This window comes from Lissotriton vulgaris, chromosome 8 (genome assembly GCF_964263255.1).
Source record: "Lissotriton vulgaris chromosome 8, aLisVul1.2, whole genome shotgun sequence".
Lineage (NCBI taxonomy): Eukaryota > Metazoa > Chordata > Amphibia > Caudata > Salamandridae > Lissotriton > Lissotriton vulgaris.
In genome coordinates this window covers 572,264,031-572,283,088 of record NC_141696.1, presented here as the reverse complement: position 1 = coordinate 572,283,088, position 19,058 = coordinate 572,264,031, and the positions used below count along the sequence as shown (strand labels likewise).

The 19,058-nt window shown below is 46.3% G+C and overlaps 1 protein-coding gene across 1 annotated transcript in view; it reads right to left on the bottom strand.

Annotated features, from left to right (window-relative positions):
- Positions 1-19,058, bottom strand: part of F7 (coagulation factor VII) — a 236,896-nt gene that overhangs the window by 197,211 nt on the left and 20,627 nt on the right. The window contains exons 2-4 of the mRNA XM_086934404.1: positions 11,008-11,174; positions 6,006-6,030; positions 5,780-5,893 (exon numbers count right to left, since the gene is read on the bottom strand). Of these exons, the coding sequence (XP_086790530.1) occupies positions 5,780-5,893; positions 6,006-6,030; positions 11,008-11,174 (306 nt within the window). The remainder of the gene's footprint in view (positions 1-5,779; positions 5,894-6,005; positions 6,031-11,007; positions 11,175-19,058) is intronic.

Sequence of the window (19,058 nt, the reverse complement as noted above, 5' to 3'; positions counted from 1 at the left end):
ATTTGGTCCATCAAGACCAGTGTGGATTTATCCCTGGCCGCAACACTGGTATGAACTTACGGCGGCTGAATCATATCCTCCATGAGGTGCGTGGTAGGGAGGATCCCCAAATCCTGGTGTTGATTGACCTGGCTAAGCCCTTTGACAATGTTAGCTGGGGGTATCTGTTGGAGGTGCTCCGGATGACCGGGCTGGGGCGAGTGTTCTGCAATTGGATCCGGATCCTGTACGGTGCACCCCGGGCTAGGTTCTGGCTTGGGTCGGCCCGTTCTGAGGAGTGGACTTTAGGATGGAGCACTCAACAGGGATGCCCCCTGTCGCCGCTCCTATTCGCCCTGACAATAGAGCCGTTGGCGGTCTCTATTCGCACGGAGATGGAGCAGTGGGGTATTACGGTGGGAGATACTGTGATCGTGATTTCCCTCTATGCAGACGACGCTCTGTTTTATTTAACCTCCCCAAGAGAGTCACTGCCCATTTTATTGTGGTTGTTGGACCGCTTTGGTGCGGCCTCAGGGCTCCGGATCAACCCTGGAAAGTCCTTGATCTTCCCCCTGGCGGGCTGTAATGTCGACCTGGGACTGGGCCTTCCTCGCCTGAGGCTGAGATGGGAGTTAGAGGCCTTCCGTTATCTGGGGATCCAGGTGGCCTCGTCTGATGACCAACTGCTGCTCCGCAACGCTAACCGGGTGCTCCGCTCGCTGCACCAATCTGTGTCCTTCTGGAACACGCTCCCTCTTTCCCTCATGGGACGGTTAGCGGTCGCAAAAATTGTGATGTTGCCAAGAATGCTATACGTCCTGCAAAATACGCTGTGCCCACTCCTCCCGCGAATATTTTGCACACTCAATACGCTGCTCACATCATTGCTCTGGGCAGGCGGGCATAGTAGGGTTGCCCTGCATACCGTGGTCCGGAGCTGGGAGGAAGGAGGCTTAGAGGCTCCGAGATTTGATCTCTATTACTATGCTGCACAGCTCCTGCCAGCTGCGAGGTGGTTCGCGGGCATGGACAATTGGGAGCTGCGGCTCCTGGCGGGCAGGGCGGACGAGACCACGTTGCAGGTGGCTCTGATGAAGGGACGGGGAGCAGACGAGGACCTGCCCTATGTGGTGCGACATGCTGTGGGGGTCTGGCAGCGGTTTGTCAAGAAGATCTTGCGGTGGGCCCCCTTTCATAGGGAGCTGCCGGTGTGGATTCTAGCCCCGGTGATGCTTATGGAGGAGAATATGTCCTTCCGGGAATGGCGGACGGCGGATTCGAGACCCTGGCGGACCTTTACCCAGACGACTCCTTCGTGTCCTTTGAGAGGGAGCCTTTGACCTGCGTGGGGGACAGTACCTGCACTATAGGGGACTCCAGGAGATGACTAGGGCGACCTGGCCCCAGTTCCCAGAGGCGCCCCCGTTGACCCACACCCTCAACATTCTTCTTTCCTGTGGCAGGGGGAAGCGGTTGATCACATTACTGTACTCAGCCATGCGACGTGATTCCTCTCCGCCGGTCGCGCCATCTTGGGCGGCCTGGGAGGTGGACCTGGGGATTGCTCTGGAGCCGGGACAATGCAAGCGTATTGGGCTCCTGACTCGGAAAGTGTTGTGCAATGCGCGGTTTAAGCTGATTCACTTTAATTTTGTGCATCGCACTTACATGACCCCGGTCTCCCTGAACCGTATCTCTGCGGATCGGCCAGATACCTGCCCTAGGTGTGGGGCGAGAAGAGCTGGGTTTCTGCACTTAGCCTGGGAGTGCCCGCTCGTCGGTAGCTTCTGGATGGAGGTAGTGGAGTACATTGGCTGTGTCACGGACCTCCGGATTACCCTGACTCCGCTTCATTGTCTCTTGGCCCTGGTCCCCAAGCCCAAAAAGAGGAATTTGTCATATAAGCTGCTACAGTTGCTGCTGGCGAGGCGACGCGTGGCTATTACTTGGATGGGGCAGAGGGCCCCTGAGTTGTCCCTGTGGCTTCGTGATCTTAGGGAATGGTCCTTGGCTGAGGAAACACATATGCAGCGCACGCGCCGAGATGAGAGGCTCCAGGAGGACTTGTTAGCATGGGGAATGATGTATGCTGAGGGGTTGGCCTGTGATGACTCGGATGCCACCAGTGCTGACCTGTTTACCCCCGAGGAGTCGGGCTCCGAGGAGGATGCGGTGGGGGGCGGGGCGGAGGGACCTGATCTGGGGTAGTGCCCTATTGGACGCGTGCGAATGTTCCGTATTGTATTAATTTGTGATTTGCTTTGATTACCAGCAATCCGCTTATGATTGCGATTGTGATGTCTGTACCCAAATGGGCCATGAGTAGGTAACCAAACTATTTATTCGTATTCTCTTAGCAATGCCAAGTATGGGGGGAGGGCATTGTTTTGTTGTTATGTTGGACTGTGGTTTTCTTGAAAACACGAATTATAAAGGAAAATGAGAGACGGGATTGGCGGAAGTCGAGGGTGGGGGGACAGACAAAACAGCGGATACTAGCAGTGCACGTATATTTCATGCACACGTTTTTGTTTCTATATGTTGGTATTTTCCGTTTTACGCCGCCTGGCCCCCGGGCTGTAGGCTACACAGCTGTGTCTTACCCTGTATGATCAGTTTGCTTATTTCTCAATTATTAGTGCCTAGAAGTAGACTTACCTGATTGTACTTCCGATCTGCTTTCCGCAATAAAAACATTTTTCAAAAAAAAAATCATCAAAATTTAGTGGGCTGGTTTCCTTACACCTTCTTTGATATAAGCCTTGTCTCAGTGGTTAATTTGTAAATAAACTAAAAAATAAGAGATCGGGTTCCAAGGCTGCTGCCGAATTTCAGAGTAGCTGAATTCCAAGGCTATCTAGCTTTTATTCCACTCTATGCCTAATTCATCCCTTACCTACGCTACCTGTTTCTTTATCTCACCCTCGCAGGTTCTTCTGAACGTGTGCTTTCTCCCTTTGTTACTGTTCCACTATATTTCTCTTCACCATTATTCTCCAGTTTCTGCTTTTCTCTCTTCTCTTTTACTCTGAGTCATAATCTAATGAATACAAATAAATCCAGGTCCCCAACAATGAGTACTGGTGCCCTGCGCCTGCAAACACATAAACAATTAATCAGTGCCTGCTGCCATCTATCAAATCTGGCAATAGTATGTGACATTTAAAAGCAGTCAAGGATCTGCAAAGGCTAGTACTGTTGCTCCCATAAGTTCTTGAATAATTTATTGAATACTTGCTGACAACAGAGACAATCCATCTCAAATCCACAACTTTTTTCCTCATATAAATAGTGTCTTGAGAATTGGTGGCTAACACTTAGTGAGTTGATTTAACAGTTTCCTGATTTTGCCAAAGCCTGGTGTACATTTTCACGAATACGAGAATATTTGAACTGGGACACCTGTGAGATGCCTCAATTTTAGCAGGAATGACAGTTATCACGTTTTTGCTTAATTTAGGCATTCAATATATATTTGATATTACTTCTGTAGAGCTGGCACTTCTCCAATGATATTTTCAAACCTTGATCCTTTAATATGCCTAATGATGTAATCAATCCCTGGCCATATTCTACGAATGGCTAGTAAAGTACTATGATGTTGGCTTAATTCACAAGCCTTTCCACCAGCTTCTCATAACACCAAGTATATTTCCATAAGGTGGAAGATACAAGATATTCCTGATAAGCCATAGGGCATCCTGTTAAGTTTATGCAACCCAAAAAGACAAAGTCAGTTTTACTTTACCTCCTGGACTAATAAAATTCTAGCACTGTGCACTTCTCAAAGTATTTGCTTTGTGTCAAATCATGTAAGGCTTTGTCTATTTTTGGGGTGGTATACAGCTATTAGAAGTACAGTTCTTCTGTTATGCTTCACACAGTTAATGCGTATTACCACATCACAATTCCCTACCACCCCAGGCGAATAATATAGGCTTCAAGATCTAGAAATAATGCTAGAATTAGCAACTCTTAAATATGTCTTTGGATAGTCTCTATGCCCCTGTGGATAGTCGAGAAGACCTGTCATGAATTGGAATGCTGTCTCGCAGACAGATAAAGTGTTTCGCCTCACAGCCTGGCCTATGTCACCTCTCCAAGGTAGAAATATTGGCTTCTTGTGAAAGCTTGTTTCTTAACCTATTGTGCTCTTTCTATGTTGAGTGTGGTGACACGCCAAATCTTTATTCTTCAGATAAAATGGTAAGGCTACATTTGGATTTAAAAAATCTAAGTGTGGGTTATGGGTAAGTGGAATTGAGCTATCTTTAATCAGTCTACCACAGTAATGTCACGATCAGTGAAACTAGTCAAGTGGGCACTAACTTTATCTCGTCTCTGTGATGGTTTATTTATTGTTACAGGTACTAGGATTCCCGCTGGTACAGCCAGAATCGTTTTCTGCTGTTTCCAGGGCTGCCATTCTTGTTGTATCCATGGCCTTGCAATACCTGAACACAATAGAATTATAAAATACACAGTGGAATGCTTGTTCCCCTGCTTGAGGTAGCTTGAACAGGCACTGGTGACATTGGTTGGCACCAGCTGGCATTCACATCAGTCTGCCTGCTGACTCTCAGAAAACTCACTGCAAGTTCTCTTCTGCTACTGATTGCAACCTGCAGATTTTTCCCATATTTCTGTTTGCTGCCCTTTACATTCTATTTGTTCCTTTAGTTTTCTAATGATGTTCTGGTTCCCTGCAGCTTTCGCACTGACTGCCTTCTTGGCCATCTTCTGGCAAATACCATTTACCATTGGCCCCCGAGGACATCTGGCTAGCTCACTGATTCTGTGTTAGCCCTCTGCTGATCTTTCGTTGATTATCCTGTTGGTTCACTCCAGGTAATTCTGGTTCTTTCTGGTGGAATTAAACATGCTATTCCGGCACTCCTACCTTCCGTAGTGTTGGATTGAGATATTCCATATGGTTATTACTCATCACACACTCATTCTAGGATAAAGATACCTGCTATACTACTAAAACAGGTAGCTACTTATAAGCTGTAGACTCTTTCTTATGATCTTCGTGGGTGTGGTCGGTCGAACTTTTGAGCACATTATTGTTGTTGGACTGTAGTTTGCTGTGGGCTCCTAAACTGTTCTAGGTAATCTCGGAGTCTCTATTGCAACCCAGAGCATAATTTTCTCCTGTCAGTTTGTGACTGGCTCAGCACATAAAGGGCCTGATTCTGATGCGGTTTGGAAATGGTTTCGAACCCACTCATATCGGGAGAGTCTGACCGACGGAGTACGAGGCATCCGGATGCTTCCAGATACGATTTGGTTGGATCCCCATGGACTTCAATGGGAGCATATGTTCCTAACTGCATCATAATTGGGCCCTGGGTCGGGAAGACACGTTCCCGATCCGATTTGGAACGAGCAAATGCCATTAGGAGGCATTCCTAACCGCATCAGAATCAGGCCCTAGGTGGGAATGCTTTCCTAACCGCATCAGAAACAGGCCCATAGTGTTGGCCAGTAGCTGCAGAATGTCCCCGATTTCCGACATCAACATTAATAGCCACAGTTGATGGGTAAAATATGGGCTTAAGCTGCCTGGTCCACATGGAGATTTAAAGACCAGCTTCTATCTTGGTAGATATCCAAGACACAACACCACATAATTTCATGAGCTGAGTTGAAGGCTGTACGTACATGTGCATCATTCTGCAGTCTGCAATGTTTTTGTGGCAATATAATTACAAACTTAGATGCACTCAAATGCCATTATCTATAAGACCACTACAACACCAATTATTAAAGACATTAGATATTGGCACCATCTTACCTTGTTCACAGTTTCGTCCTTCATAACCCTCTGCACACTGGCACACATAGGACTGGTACTGATCATCACATCGTCCGCCATTTTGGCAGGGGTTGGATACGCACTGGTCTGCGTCTATAAACAATAAACTCTCACTGTTACTATGCACTGTGGCACAGAAAATACATAGGGATGTTAATTGTAGTTGCCATTAATATATTACTTGACACGTTTCAAAGTTCCTTACCTGTGTATACATTCCAAAATCCCATCTGAAAAACAAAGAAACATTTTGTCACATAAGTACAATACAACACACAATACAATACAGATTTGGGAATGTCAGAGGGTTATAATGAGACATCAGATGGTGAGGATGATAGTCAAGACTATTGGGTTGAGTCCACAAACGGCCCACCTAAGCAAAGCCAGCCTGAACATTTTCTTTTCCTTTTGTTCATTAATGTATCATGGGACACAGAATAACACTTTTAAAACTCAGCTATATAAAACTGACGTTATTAATCATGCACTTTCTGTAGGTCAAGACTGCATCTTCCTGCCTCAGTTGCTGAAACAAGCATCTCTAGGAATGCAAGCACTGCATGATAACACCCAATGTAGAATAACCTTTCCACACTAGTTGCAAGGCGGAGCACAGATGCAGTTCTCTTTTATAACCCTTGGTGTCAGTAAATAGGATCTCTCTTGGACTACAACCTTCTTGCATTGTAATGGTTTAGCTTCCCTTCTAACAAATGTATTCCCAGTACCTCGAATAATAACTGGCTTTATGAACTAACTGTTTGAATATACTCTTGGTGACTGGGAGTCAAGCTGACCAACATTATCCACTTATATTGCCTAATCTTTTGGATTGTTCCCCTGAATAGGTCACTCCTCCTGACTGCCCTCCTGATACCCCTTAGGCCTGATCCCTCTAGTCCCTATTTCTAGGATTGTGATGTGGGTCGGGGCTCACCAGCATGTCTAGTATCTTCTCCACTGCATGGTGGTTCTGCGCAACCATCACTTATAAGCACTGACTTGCTCTGACTGTTTTCACTTTGGTGTTGTTCGTAGATGAACAGCCACCAAATTGGGATCTTTTTGATACATGAATCAAAGTCCGGTTTTGCGATTTCTAATTTGCGATTTTTACCGACTCGCAAATAAGGAATCGCAAAACGGGATGCATGATTGTAAGTGCATAAAATTTGCGATTCGGTAAAAATCGCAATTTTTACCGAATCGCAAATATTATGCGAATTCCAATTTGCGATTTCCCAATTCCCATTGATTCCTATGGCCCAAAAGGCCCATAGGCATCAATGGGAATTGCGAATTCGCAAATTAGAATTCGCAAAATGTTGATGCATTCCATGGGTGCAGGGGGGGTTCGAAAGGACCCCCCTGCACCCCTGATATGTATTTTGAAGTGCATGTTTCAAACACACATGTCCTAAGGACATGTGTGTCTGTAACATGACAGTGTTTTGAAATGCAAATTAGAGCAAATTAACACATTTTCGCAAATTACCACGAGGTTCAACCTCGTGGTAATTTACACCCCAGATTTGAGAATTCGCAATTTTAAAATTATTCATGCATTGCTTTTAAGGAATCGCAAATTTGCGATTCCTTAAAAGCAATCGCATTTTTGGAATTCGCTAAAAATAGCGATTTCACCAAAAATGCTTGATGCATCCCAGAAACCTATTTAGGAATCGCAAACGGCCGAATTTTGCGATTCGCACCGTTTGCACTTCCTAAATAGGTTGATGCATGTGGGCCTTTGTGACTTAATTATTTACGCTTTGAAATATGTCTTTTATTATACTTAAAAGAGCATGAGCTCAATAATGTTATCTAATTGTAAAGTATACAAGTTTCCCTGGGGAATGTTGATAGCATTATCATACTAATTTCCAACATGCCACATTCAAGCATTCCTGCCCATCCACATCACATGCTACATGTGTATTTTGCTTCCTCACATCGCTCAAACCTCTACACATCTTCACCTTACAACAATAACCCATGATACATAAAACTTTTAAGAACATTAACACTCCCTACTCATCACATACTCTTTATATTAACTAGATGGCCTTCTCATTCTCTCCTACACAATCTTCTACCGCTGCCGAGATGTCATTAATCTTCTCATCACTTAGCTTCGTCTCATCATTGTCTTTCTTCACACATTTAGAGATGTGGGTGAGATTTCAAACCGTACTTCCACAGTAACTTTCAGACATTTTAACGTCTAACAGCAACTAAAAATACAAAGAATTCTTTGTAAGAACAAAAACCGTTTTCTCACCATAATACTAAAACTACTATCAACCCACCAAATTCCAGCTCTCCAGTTCACTCACATCACAAAACCATAACATTCCACAATCCACCCACTATCTCATATCGCCGAGGGGTAGTGGATTAACTATTCTTGGATATCTACAACTGCCACATATTTCCAGGTGGACTCGTGAACTTTTTTGTGAATCCAATAAAAGTCACGAATTAACTCCAAATGTGGAAAGAACTCTTCAGCAGTAGATTTCTGAATTTTCAAGCCATTGGTTTTTAAATCAGGTCTGCTGCGTTTAGCCTAGTGTTTTCAGAGTTTACTTCTGGGAGGAACCCAATCCCCAAGCACTGCCACAGAGGTTCAGACTCTCTTGCTATGTTTGCTTGGTGCAAAATGGGTCTGGTGCTAAAGAATGGCACCCCCTTTGTACGTTCCAGTATTTGTAGCCCCATGCTAGGGTATAATATATATAGTGAGGATTCCCACAAGCCATTTGTCGTGAACGGGTTGACACCTTTTTCTCTAGAACATGGACTGCTGCTTCTTCGCAGCAGGGACCGTCTTCCCTTTTTAGATATTTCTAATTTTGGGGGAGTTTGATGGGCAGGAGTTTCAAAGTTAAAGCTTTTCTGTCAGCGTCGATCATCAGGCCATTTCTCCAGAACCTGGGGGCTGGATAATCCTTGTGACAAGCATTTTCTGTTATCTCTGGGTCTCATAGTGCCCACACTGCCAGCGCTCGCTCCACCTTGAGCCCCATACCACTTTCATACCAAGGAGACTCATGAGACATAAGTGTGGGGAACGTTGGTGCAGGTTTATTTTGCATAACAAGTAGCAGATAAGGTGGGTCATCTTACAGGCGATCCAATGCGGCAGCCCCTCGCTGACCCGCATGCCTAATTAGCCAATTTGCACGGTAAGTCGGTGCTCTTGACGGTGCAATACGTTACTTTATTTCGTTGTACTCCCGCCCCCCCTGTCAGGGCGGAGCGATGAGGCACACCCCCGGTCGGTTCAGGCCCCCCGACCGCCCGAAGGACTAACGGGGCGCCGACGCTGTTTCCTGGAACCCCCTCGGCTCCAGGTTCTTGGCTCAGGCACCCCTACTGTGCCAGGCAGAGGTATTGACTGTATCCTTCTGCTGCAGAGGTACCCTTACTGTCCATCTGCTTCCAGATCGCCCTGTACTCCGCCTGAGCACTTCGTTTACCCACTTTATCTCTGAGCACCTCGTACAAAAGGTGTTCAACCCCAGAGATGCAATCAATTCAACATCTGCTTGACAACAACCCAGCGTCTGAGTGCAAAATAACCGGCACCCATCTTCACGGCTCACCAGAAAACGTCGACATGCCCTCCGCGCGCAGGACCAAGACGCCCAGTCCTCGACTCAACGCGCCCGCCATTTAGATGCCGAACATGAAACCAGGCACCACACTCTATTCACAACTCAGGAGCCGGTTACAGACACTGCCCGGCCCGCTCCCCCTCGGTCCCCCTAGGCCACACAAACCGCCGCTCTCGCTCCTCACCTCCTCCCGCTCTGTGCCCCTCCAACGCAGCCCCCGCAAGCTGAACACAGAACCCCGGAACCAGCACTCACCGCAAAACCGGACGAGGGAATACCCGACGCAAGACCCGAGAGGCCGGCAGGCGCACGACGGACACACCATGAACAACAGCGCAGAGCAGCCCAGGAAACGTGACCGGAAAAGACCGAGCAATGCTAGCCCTGCTAGTTATAGGTCGTCCCGTGAGCCCGCCTCCCGCTCGCAAGTCTCGCCACTCATTGGCTGTTGCAAAGGGGGCGGCGCGCTATTGTTCTGCTTCGCGCGGCATGTGGAACTAAGACGCTGTCTCGCGTGATCTCCCCTTCGTGTCGCGCGGCCAGCGGCAGAAGGCCAGGAAAAGCTATGCAGATCACTAAATGTCTCCCTATTCGGCCTTTGACTCTCAGGTGGTAACAATGTTTAGCAGTAAGGGTTTACATCTGCATAGAATGTTGATTTAGAAACTGAGGTACAGGTATTAATTCCAGCAGGTGCAGGGCTTCAGGAACATTTGACTCACCCAATGATATCTGAGAGATTGCCCATTTCAGGAGGGGAGATGCAGTGGTTAGAAAAGAAGCTCACAGCTAGCATGTGTCGACTTGGTAGAGCTTCCAAATCTTGTTGGATGCTCAGGGTGCTCACTTGCCAGATGTGGCTGCTGTGATCAGGAGCCATTGTGTCTCTTCATTAAACTGGTGCCAAAACAGTCCAAAAAACAGGGCAAGTCAATCCATGGTAGCTCGCAGCAGCAATCTCAAATAGGGTACACTTCATCTAGTTGGTTGGTGGGGGCTCTATGCAGAAGTGTTAGTAGCACAACCATTCATAGTCAGACGTCTCAAGGTGGCCACAGTTAAGTGGACATGGATGCTCTTTTGGGGTTGATGCAGCCATATAAATCAATGCAACAAAATCAGTTATGCGCCTTTTCAATGCAACAAAATCAGTTATGCGCCTTTAAGTCTTCTTTAGCTCAATTTTCCAATGATATTAGGCAGCACCAATACAATGGGCACAAAGAGGACTATCTCACAGGGAATCTGGTGTGAAGCAGGGAAGAACGCTTTTTCAGCTTTGTAGTGCATCTCAGTCACAATGGGCTTTGTCGATTGAACTCTGACTGTCTTTACCAATGCCCATACTATCCAGGAAAATTCGCGTTTCACCAGTCTCCTTACATACACATCAGACATCACAGCCACTACTGATCTTCAGAGGCACTACGTATTTTAGTGGCAGCTCTGTTCTAAATTCCTGAGACATTGCCAAATGCTAAGAAAAATTAAGCTCTAATGGCTTAGTGTGGCTACCAGAAAATGTATTACAAAAGTAAATCAAAAGCAGAATGTTTCTAATCTAATGTTATAAATTCTACTTACAGTTCTCTTATCATCTTCAAATACTTCTCTGGCTTCTTCGTAGGAACATGTCTCTTCCATGCATTCACGCTCAAGTGATGCTTTCATCATTATCTCTTCAAAAATGCTATTTGCCCGCTTCTGCCGTGTTTTTAATACATTATTTGCTTCCTCGTGTGGTATAAATACTGAAAGATAAAAATAGATGGAAATGAATTGTCTTGCATTCTTTATATTGGTTATTTGCATTTTCACATTTCTGAATGTTTTCATATAAATCCAAATTATTTTATTAAATTTTGTACAGCAATTACAACAATGGTATCAACTGACACTCAGTTTGGGGATGAAAGTATCTCATATAATGTTTCCAGTATTACATATCTGTTGATGAAGGAGCATGATTTGATTTCTGGTGAAATAAAATTTTGAGTACTACCTGAAATATGGTTGAGCCCATCCTGGTTTATAGGGACCAGATTGAGACCCGATGATGAGGCTTGCCACTAATAGAGTGGGTGAGTGTCTTTAGCAAAACCTAGAGAGGTTTTCAATGGGTACATTTCATTGTTTTCACTTTTGATTCCAGTTGGACATCTTGTCGATAAAATGCTGGTGATACTGATGCATATACATTGTGTAATTGCTTTGTGAGATATAGATATTCTAGCAATACATTGGGATTGCCTATCAAGGATCCCTTCCTTATGTAAATGAATGTCAACTCCCACTGTAAGACCCAACTCTCTGACATTTTGTACACAACCATAGACACCCAATCCACTTCTGAGGTCACAACACTAAGTCTAGTTTTCTTGGATACTAACCTTATATTATGTTATAGGTGTATTCTTTTTTTCCTCGTATTACGCCTATCACTCACTAATTTTCATTAGATGACTTAATTAAAGGATATTTTAGTCTTCTATGCCATTGCAATCTCCCTTTTTAGTGTATCACAATCGTCTTTGTTTCCTTGACAGAGAGGCTCAATCCCTTTATATGAAAGAATATAACTTTTGACGCATTTGTGGTCCGCGTATATGCGTTGGATTTCAATAGGGACTGTAACACACTTAATACACAAAGGTTTTAAAGGCATTTTGTCTTATATTTTTTTGTTGCCTTTGTATATAGTTGATATCTCTGGTCTGTAGGTGCTTCATGTACAATTAAAGGTTCGTTATGAGAGTGTATTGTTGTTGAAAGAGGGAAAAATGTTAAGGAAAGGGAAAGATAAAGGTTGTGCTGTGGTGGCTGAAGTTTCTTGTTTGGAATACACCCAGCTTTACTTTGAAACTACATGCTTGCTGAGGCATCTCTTCATAGTTAAATATGACTTCACACATTGACTGTGTGTAGATTGTCCTACATAGCCCTGCTATTTCAGCTCTATTTTTGGGTTGAGAGCACCCAAGTAACATTAACTTAATTCTTGCTAATTAATCATGATCTTTCAACAGGGGAGGCACCCTGTTGAAGCCATCTTTTCAACTTCCTTCAGCATAGCATAGAGTTCTATATAAAAGAAGCCTTTAAAAAAAAAAGTCACAGGGGAAAATCTGAAATGACACACTATACAAAGAAAAATACATAGATACACCCCCAGCATGTTCCCCAAAGAAACGTTAATGCTTCCAGGAGCTAGGCCAATCCAACTTGAACTGTGTGCGCAGCCCCAGCAAAACACCTCTTTGAAACTCCATTTATCATGATGGTGAAGCTTAACCCTTTGATGCAGATAGGAGGAACAATGAAGCAAACCATAGTATAGTTTCATAATAATCTCTCTACCAGATGTTAATGATATTTGTTTTGATGCAACTAGGACAACAAACATGGCGCGCTCCCTCAGTAACACTTATGTGAACATGAAAAATCTAGTGCACTGTTAGATACTTTTCATGTACCCATTTGTATTTCAGACAAATCACTTAGGAATAGCTCTAAAAGGTCTCATTTAGAGGTTGGCCGTAATACGGCATCCACCAAAAAATGAAGCATGCCTCCTTTGCGAACCTCTTGACTCCAACTCGGCATTCAGAATGTGTTTCTGTCATTTGAGGCACTGCTAGTTCCAGCATCAAAACCACCATGACTGGCTCCAGACTGTTAGCTTACTAAAGAAAGCATTTACTGGAATCTCACGCAGCGCAAGCAGCAGCCGCAAATGCAGTGCAGCACTGTGTGAGAAGGACAGAGCAGGAGAGTGACATATTTAAAAAAATGTGACACTCTCCTTAGCGCTGTCGCAGAAATGGGATGGATGCTGTGTGCCATGAACACACCTTTGCACCATAGTGCATGGGTGTCTCTTTGACTCTAGCATAGGTTTTGTATGTGTGCTGCATAAAGGAGGACAAGCTGCTTCACGACCGAGCGCCGGTCTGGTGGGCTTAGGTGCAGAGGTAACCTCCTTGCACCAGTAAGAGTATCAGTTGATAGTGCGTGCCCCACCTAAGCAGTTTATGGGGACCGTCTACAGCTACTGAGGGGCGGATTGCAACAGAGGAACTCTTCCTGTTCCAGTCTCTGACCCTTCAGGTAGTATCTGCTACACTCCCCAGCCCAACCAGGGCTCGTTTTCCAGTTTATGAGCACTATTTAGGTCCTGACGAATTGCCGTGATGGCATGAAACATGTTGACCTGATCACTAATGAGGGTCGAACGGGTCTCCCACCCATAGTTTGGCTGAGTCCCCATACCCCTCTTGCTTTTAGATAAGGTAGTTAGCTACATGAATAAAGTGACAAGAGTAGACTACACTAACCTTTTTTAATACACCCCACCTCCCGCTCACTACTTCACGACTCGGGCCCCTCACACTCACTCAATCAAACGGCCAGGAACAAAAGATCTCCGTAAAAGTGTAGCACTAAGTGCTACCCGTCAGGCATTGCAGCGCCGGCTTGACGTAGGAGCAGGAAGCCGATGATGACATGAGACAATTGGCTGGTGATATGACAGTAGCCGTTAAACCAGTCTATTGTGTGAGGCATCCCTAGTTCCGACAAGGGACGTCTGCCCCTGACTTTCACTAATAACCACTTCCGGAGAGAGGAAGGAATCTCACCCCGCTATATTAACATTACTCCCTAGGGGAACTTTGTGCACCTTCTTTGAATAGTGCTGCATAAAGGAGAAATACAACCCTTTCTTCGTGATAGTACCTATCTGAAATGGGCGCGATTTTCTGATGTTTAGCTGTGTCTACTTTTGAAGTAAATAGGGTTTAGCATCAGAAACCTTCGGTGTTTGCTTGGGAACACCCATGCATCACCCATGGTACACCCCCTTGGTGCTATGTAATGCAAAGCAGCGCAATGTGCTGCTTTGCGTTACGTTCATGTGAACTCTCAGTGATAAACAAGTTTAGTGCTGGAAAGTAAATTAGTAAAGAAGAAATTTGGAGTCATTTTGCATCACTTTTGTGCTGCTAACACGGCACTAAAACTTACTAAATAGACCCCTTAGGGTAAGATTGAACAAATCTCCATGTAACACGGCGCAGCCTCCCACGAGGCTGAGTTTTGTTGCACAACAGGAAAAGCGCAGGAGAGTGCCATATTTCCAAACCTATGTCTCTCTCCTCCCCTTTCCCTTGCACCGGCGCTGATTACAGCTGCTTTGTGCCACGCACCACCTTAGCGCCATAGCGCTGGAGTGTGTGTGTGAGTCTAGCATAGGTTTTGTACAGGAAGGATACCCTTCCTGTACAAAATACTATGCCTAGACATGAGGGAAAGTTTTTCCCATTTTTTATGTGGGCTGCACTGTGCAGCACACATGCAAAGTATGAAAAGGAAGGCTAAATCAAAGCATTTCTCCTTCCTTGTGCCTAGTTTAAAAGGGAGCAGTTTTCTCACACTAAAGCCACTCTACTGTACTTGGTCAATTGGGTTTAGCGTGAGAAACCCTGGGTGGTTGCATGGGAACGCCCATACACCACCCTTGGCATGCCCTCATGGCACAAAGTAATGCGAAGCAGCAGTGTGCGCTGCTTTGCCATGGAGTCGGTGCTCACCTCTTTAGTAGCTTGGCACGAGCCGCCAGGCTTATCTCCAAGGCACAAGTGTTCAGTATGTGCAACCACGCTCACAGCAACCCCATGATGTCATCACAAATAGACTCCACACGAGTATGGATAAAATAAGTATAATCTTTATCTAAGCAATTATACAATACGACCACACGATGCAAAATCAACATATAAGAATGGGTAGTAATGTTTCCGGTGGGTTGGTAGGTTCTAATTCCAACCACCACTTCTAATCAACAGGTAACCTCATTTCTAACCGTTTCCCAAAAGGTTAGGCAAGTCGTTTTGCTAGAATCACACAAGTTGCAAAAGGAAACAATACTGCAATGCGTAAAGATATTCTCTTATACTGTGCAACAGAGAAACAATGCCATATGTAGTGCCACAGTCATGTACTTTGCAATTGAAGGAATAATGCAATGCATATCACCACCAGCATGCCCTGTACCAGGAAGAAACAAAGCAATGTGTCACGCTACAATCCTGTATGGTGCAATGAAGAAATAATACACTGTGCCACGTTATACTCAGATACTGTGCACTGAAGAAATAATGCAATGCGCCATGTTACAATCAGGTAATATTCAAGGGAGAAATAACGCAGCTCGTAACGCATCAAGAATAAAGTTTATCAGGCACAAATGAGGTCAGGCGTCATACGACAGTTCGATAGTTCATTAGCAGCAATAATGCAAAGTGTAATATGACAAATGATGACACAAAAAGTACTGTTTCCCACTTCGGCCCCAGTACTGCCCTGTCTTGGATCAGCACGGGCCGGGATCCGAGCCGTAGCAACGGCTCGCACAGCTGACTGAAGTGGGAGGCCGAGAGAATGTCTCTTCGGGCCCGCACCCCACCCCAGGTGATGATCCACATTACCTGGGGGTACGCGATCCCACTCTCCTCCCTGACTTGGGCCTTGATCCAGAACTCTGTCACGGGCTGCGGTGGACTCGGGCCGGTGGCTCAGTTCTTCCGTGGCTGTTGGTCCGGGCCACTGCTGAATGACTCTGTGGGTCCCAATAACTTGGCCCTAACTCCGGCGATCTCAGTCCACACCAAGACCCGCCCTCAGCACTGTGGAGACTTAACTTCACTTTGGTGCACACCCTAACCAGGCACTCCTCACCAGCACCTCAGGTTGCACTTCGACACACACACTGCGCGTCCAAGACTCGCCTCTTCTCTGGTGCTCAAGACGATCCGGCGCTTTTCGCCAATTCTCCGCTTGCCCTCACCACACACCCTGCTCGTTCATGCCTCTCCTCTTCTGCCAGTCCACATGATGTCCAGGCACTCTTCACCAATTCCCTGGCTGCACTACGACATGTACTCTTGGGCGTCCGAGTTTCACCTCTTCTCCCAGTGCACATGATGTCCAGGTCCTCTTCTCTAATGCCCTGGCTGCAACACAACACGCACTCTTGCACGTCAGAGACTCACTTCTTCTTTTGGTGTCTCTTCGGGCCCGCACCACACCCCAGGTGATGATCCACATTACCTTGGGGTACGCCATCCCACTCTCCTCCCTGACTTGGGCCTTGATTCAGAACTCTGTCACGGGCTGCGGTGGACTCGGGCCGGCGGCTCAGTTCTTCCGTGGCTGCCGGTCCAGGCCACTGCTGAATGACTCTGTGGGTCCCAATAACTTGGCCCTAACTCCGGCGGTCTCAGTCCACACCTAGACCTGCCCTCAGCACTGTGGAGACTTAACTTCACTTCGGTGCACACCCTAACCAGGCACTCCTCACCAGCACCTCAGGTTGCAGTTCGACACACACACCGCGCGTCCAAGACTCGCCTCTTCTCTGGTGCTCAAGACGATCCGGCGCTTTTCACCAATGCTCCGCTTGCCCTCATCACGCACCCTGCGCGTTCATGCCTCTCCTCTTCTCCCAGTCCACATGATGTCCAGGCACTCTTCACTAATGCCCTGGCTGCACTACGACACGTACTCTTGGGCGTCCGAGTTTCACCTCTTCTCCCAGTGCACATGATGTCCAGGTCCTCTTCTCTAACACCCTGGCTGCAACACGACACGCACTCTTGCACGTCAGAGACTCACTTCTTCTTTTGGTGCTTACGAGGCCCCGGCGCTCTTCACCAACACCCTGGCTGCATCACGACACGCACCCAGCGCATCCGAGACTCACTTCCTCCATTGGTGCACACGATGTCCAGTCACTCACCACGACACGCACACTGCGCGTTCGAGTCTGGCTTCTTCCTTTGGTGCACACGAGGCCCAGGCCCCCTTCACCAACACCCGGGCTGCACCATGACGCGCACCCGTGCGCGTCCCAGCCTTGCCTCATCTCCCCGTGCACACCACGATCAAACAAAGCCTTAGCCTGCACCACGACATGCACTCTGCACATCTGAGACTAAGCTTGTTCCTCCGTGCCCACGATCACGAGGCACAACTTCTGAGGGTCTCAAGCGGCAAAAAGCACACGCACACCGCATTGCTTGGGACTTCTCCGGAAACTTTTATGATCCTGTGTTTCCAAACAGGGAGCCAGCTTACCTCGGGCCCTTGGGGTTACAAGACATAGCACAAAGCAGTCTTCTTCAAGCAGGGGGACCCGGCGCCTCCAAGCACAGTCCCAACATCCTCTTCCTTAGTTAGAACAGCAAACTGTAAACCAGCCCCAGATCACGAAGCAAGGATTGGTCTATCCACAGCAGTCTCTTCAGTTGTTCCTTCTTAGCAGAGGCTCCTCTTGACCAGACAATGGGTCCAAGCCTCTTCAGTCTCAATCCATCTCTGTTTAATTCCAATGTTCAGGGGTTTCAGCTCTCATAGTTATACCCCTTAATATCTTTTAAGTTTGTATGTGCTCAGAGGTCCCTGACCCCTCCCTAAATCAGTTCTGGGTGTCTCCCTCCCAGTGTCAACTCTCTCCGTTTGATGTGGGGGTCTGGATCCTTAATCACTAAGCAGGAGATGATGTGTTGATTGGTTTATAGCATCAGCCCAGGCCTTTTTACCTCCCGGGCTTCTCCTCCCCCTTCTCTCCAGATGCAGGGCAGCCTGGTGCCATCGCAACCCCTCCTGGGTCAAGACCTCTCTCAGCTCCACCCACCTTTCAGTTCCAGACAGGTAATCCACATTTCAGAGACACACAGAAATCCTCAGAGCACAGAACTCGGCCACTTTCTAAAAGAGTGGTTTATAAACACACAGTGACAACACCACCTTCACAGAAATATGCATTATGACACTGAGTCCACACATACTAATCTTCACCTCTCCATTATAAACTGACAGGAAACTAGGCTAACAAACACAACAACCAGCCTCTCACATTCTGTTCCATTGGAAGAATGGCCTTTCAGCAGTGAAAAACTAAATGGAAAATGTTTCACTGTCAGAACATAACACACACCTCAGTTTATGTTCTGCCTTTTACCTACACTGCACCCTGTCCAGGGGTTGTCTGGTACCTACCACAGGGGTGCCCCATGTGTATGTAAAAGGGAAAGCCAGGCCTGACAAGTGGTTGCTCTTGTCAGGACTACATGCTAACTTAGCATTCTGCTCACAGGCCCCACACTGCTCTTGTCAGGACTACATGCTCACTTAGTATTCTGCACGTCCTTGCATTACTAGCCCTTGCACACCCATGCACATCACTTGGGACTTTTATTAGTAAGGCAAACATACCAATTTTGGCCAACCAAGCACCATTACATTTTACATAGGGAAATCCTGTACTTTGACACTGATCAGCAGTGGCAAAGTACACAAAGCATCTAAATTGGCATCTCTAGGTCAGGAAAACGTCTAGGGGGGGAAGCAAAAAGTTTAGGGAGCTTTAGCCAACAAGGATTTGCAATTCAATAGGTCTCTCATTAATGTGAGTTTGGGCTATTGACATTGCAAATGAGAATGCCTTTTTTTGTTTTCGTTTCCAAAACATAAATTAAAGGCATTGTCATTTACAATGCCAATAGCTTAAACTTAAGTAAATGCGAGACCTATTGTATTTCAAATGCTTTTTTTAAATACAATACACAGGCCTCTCG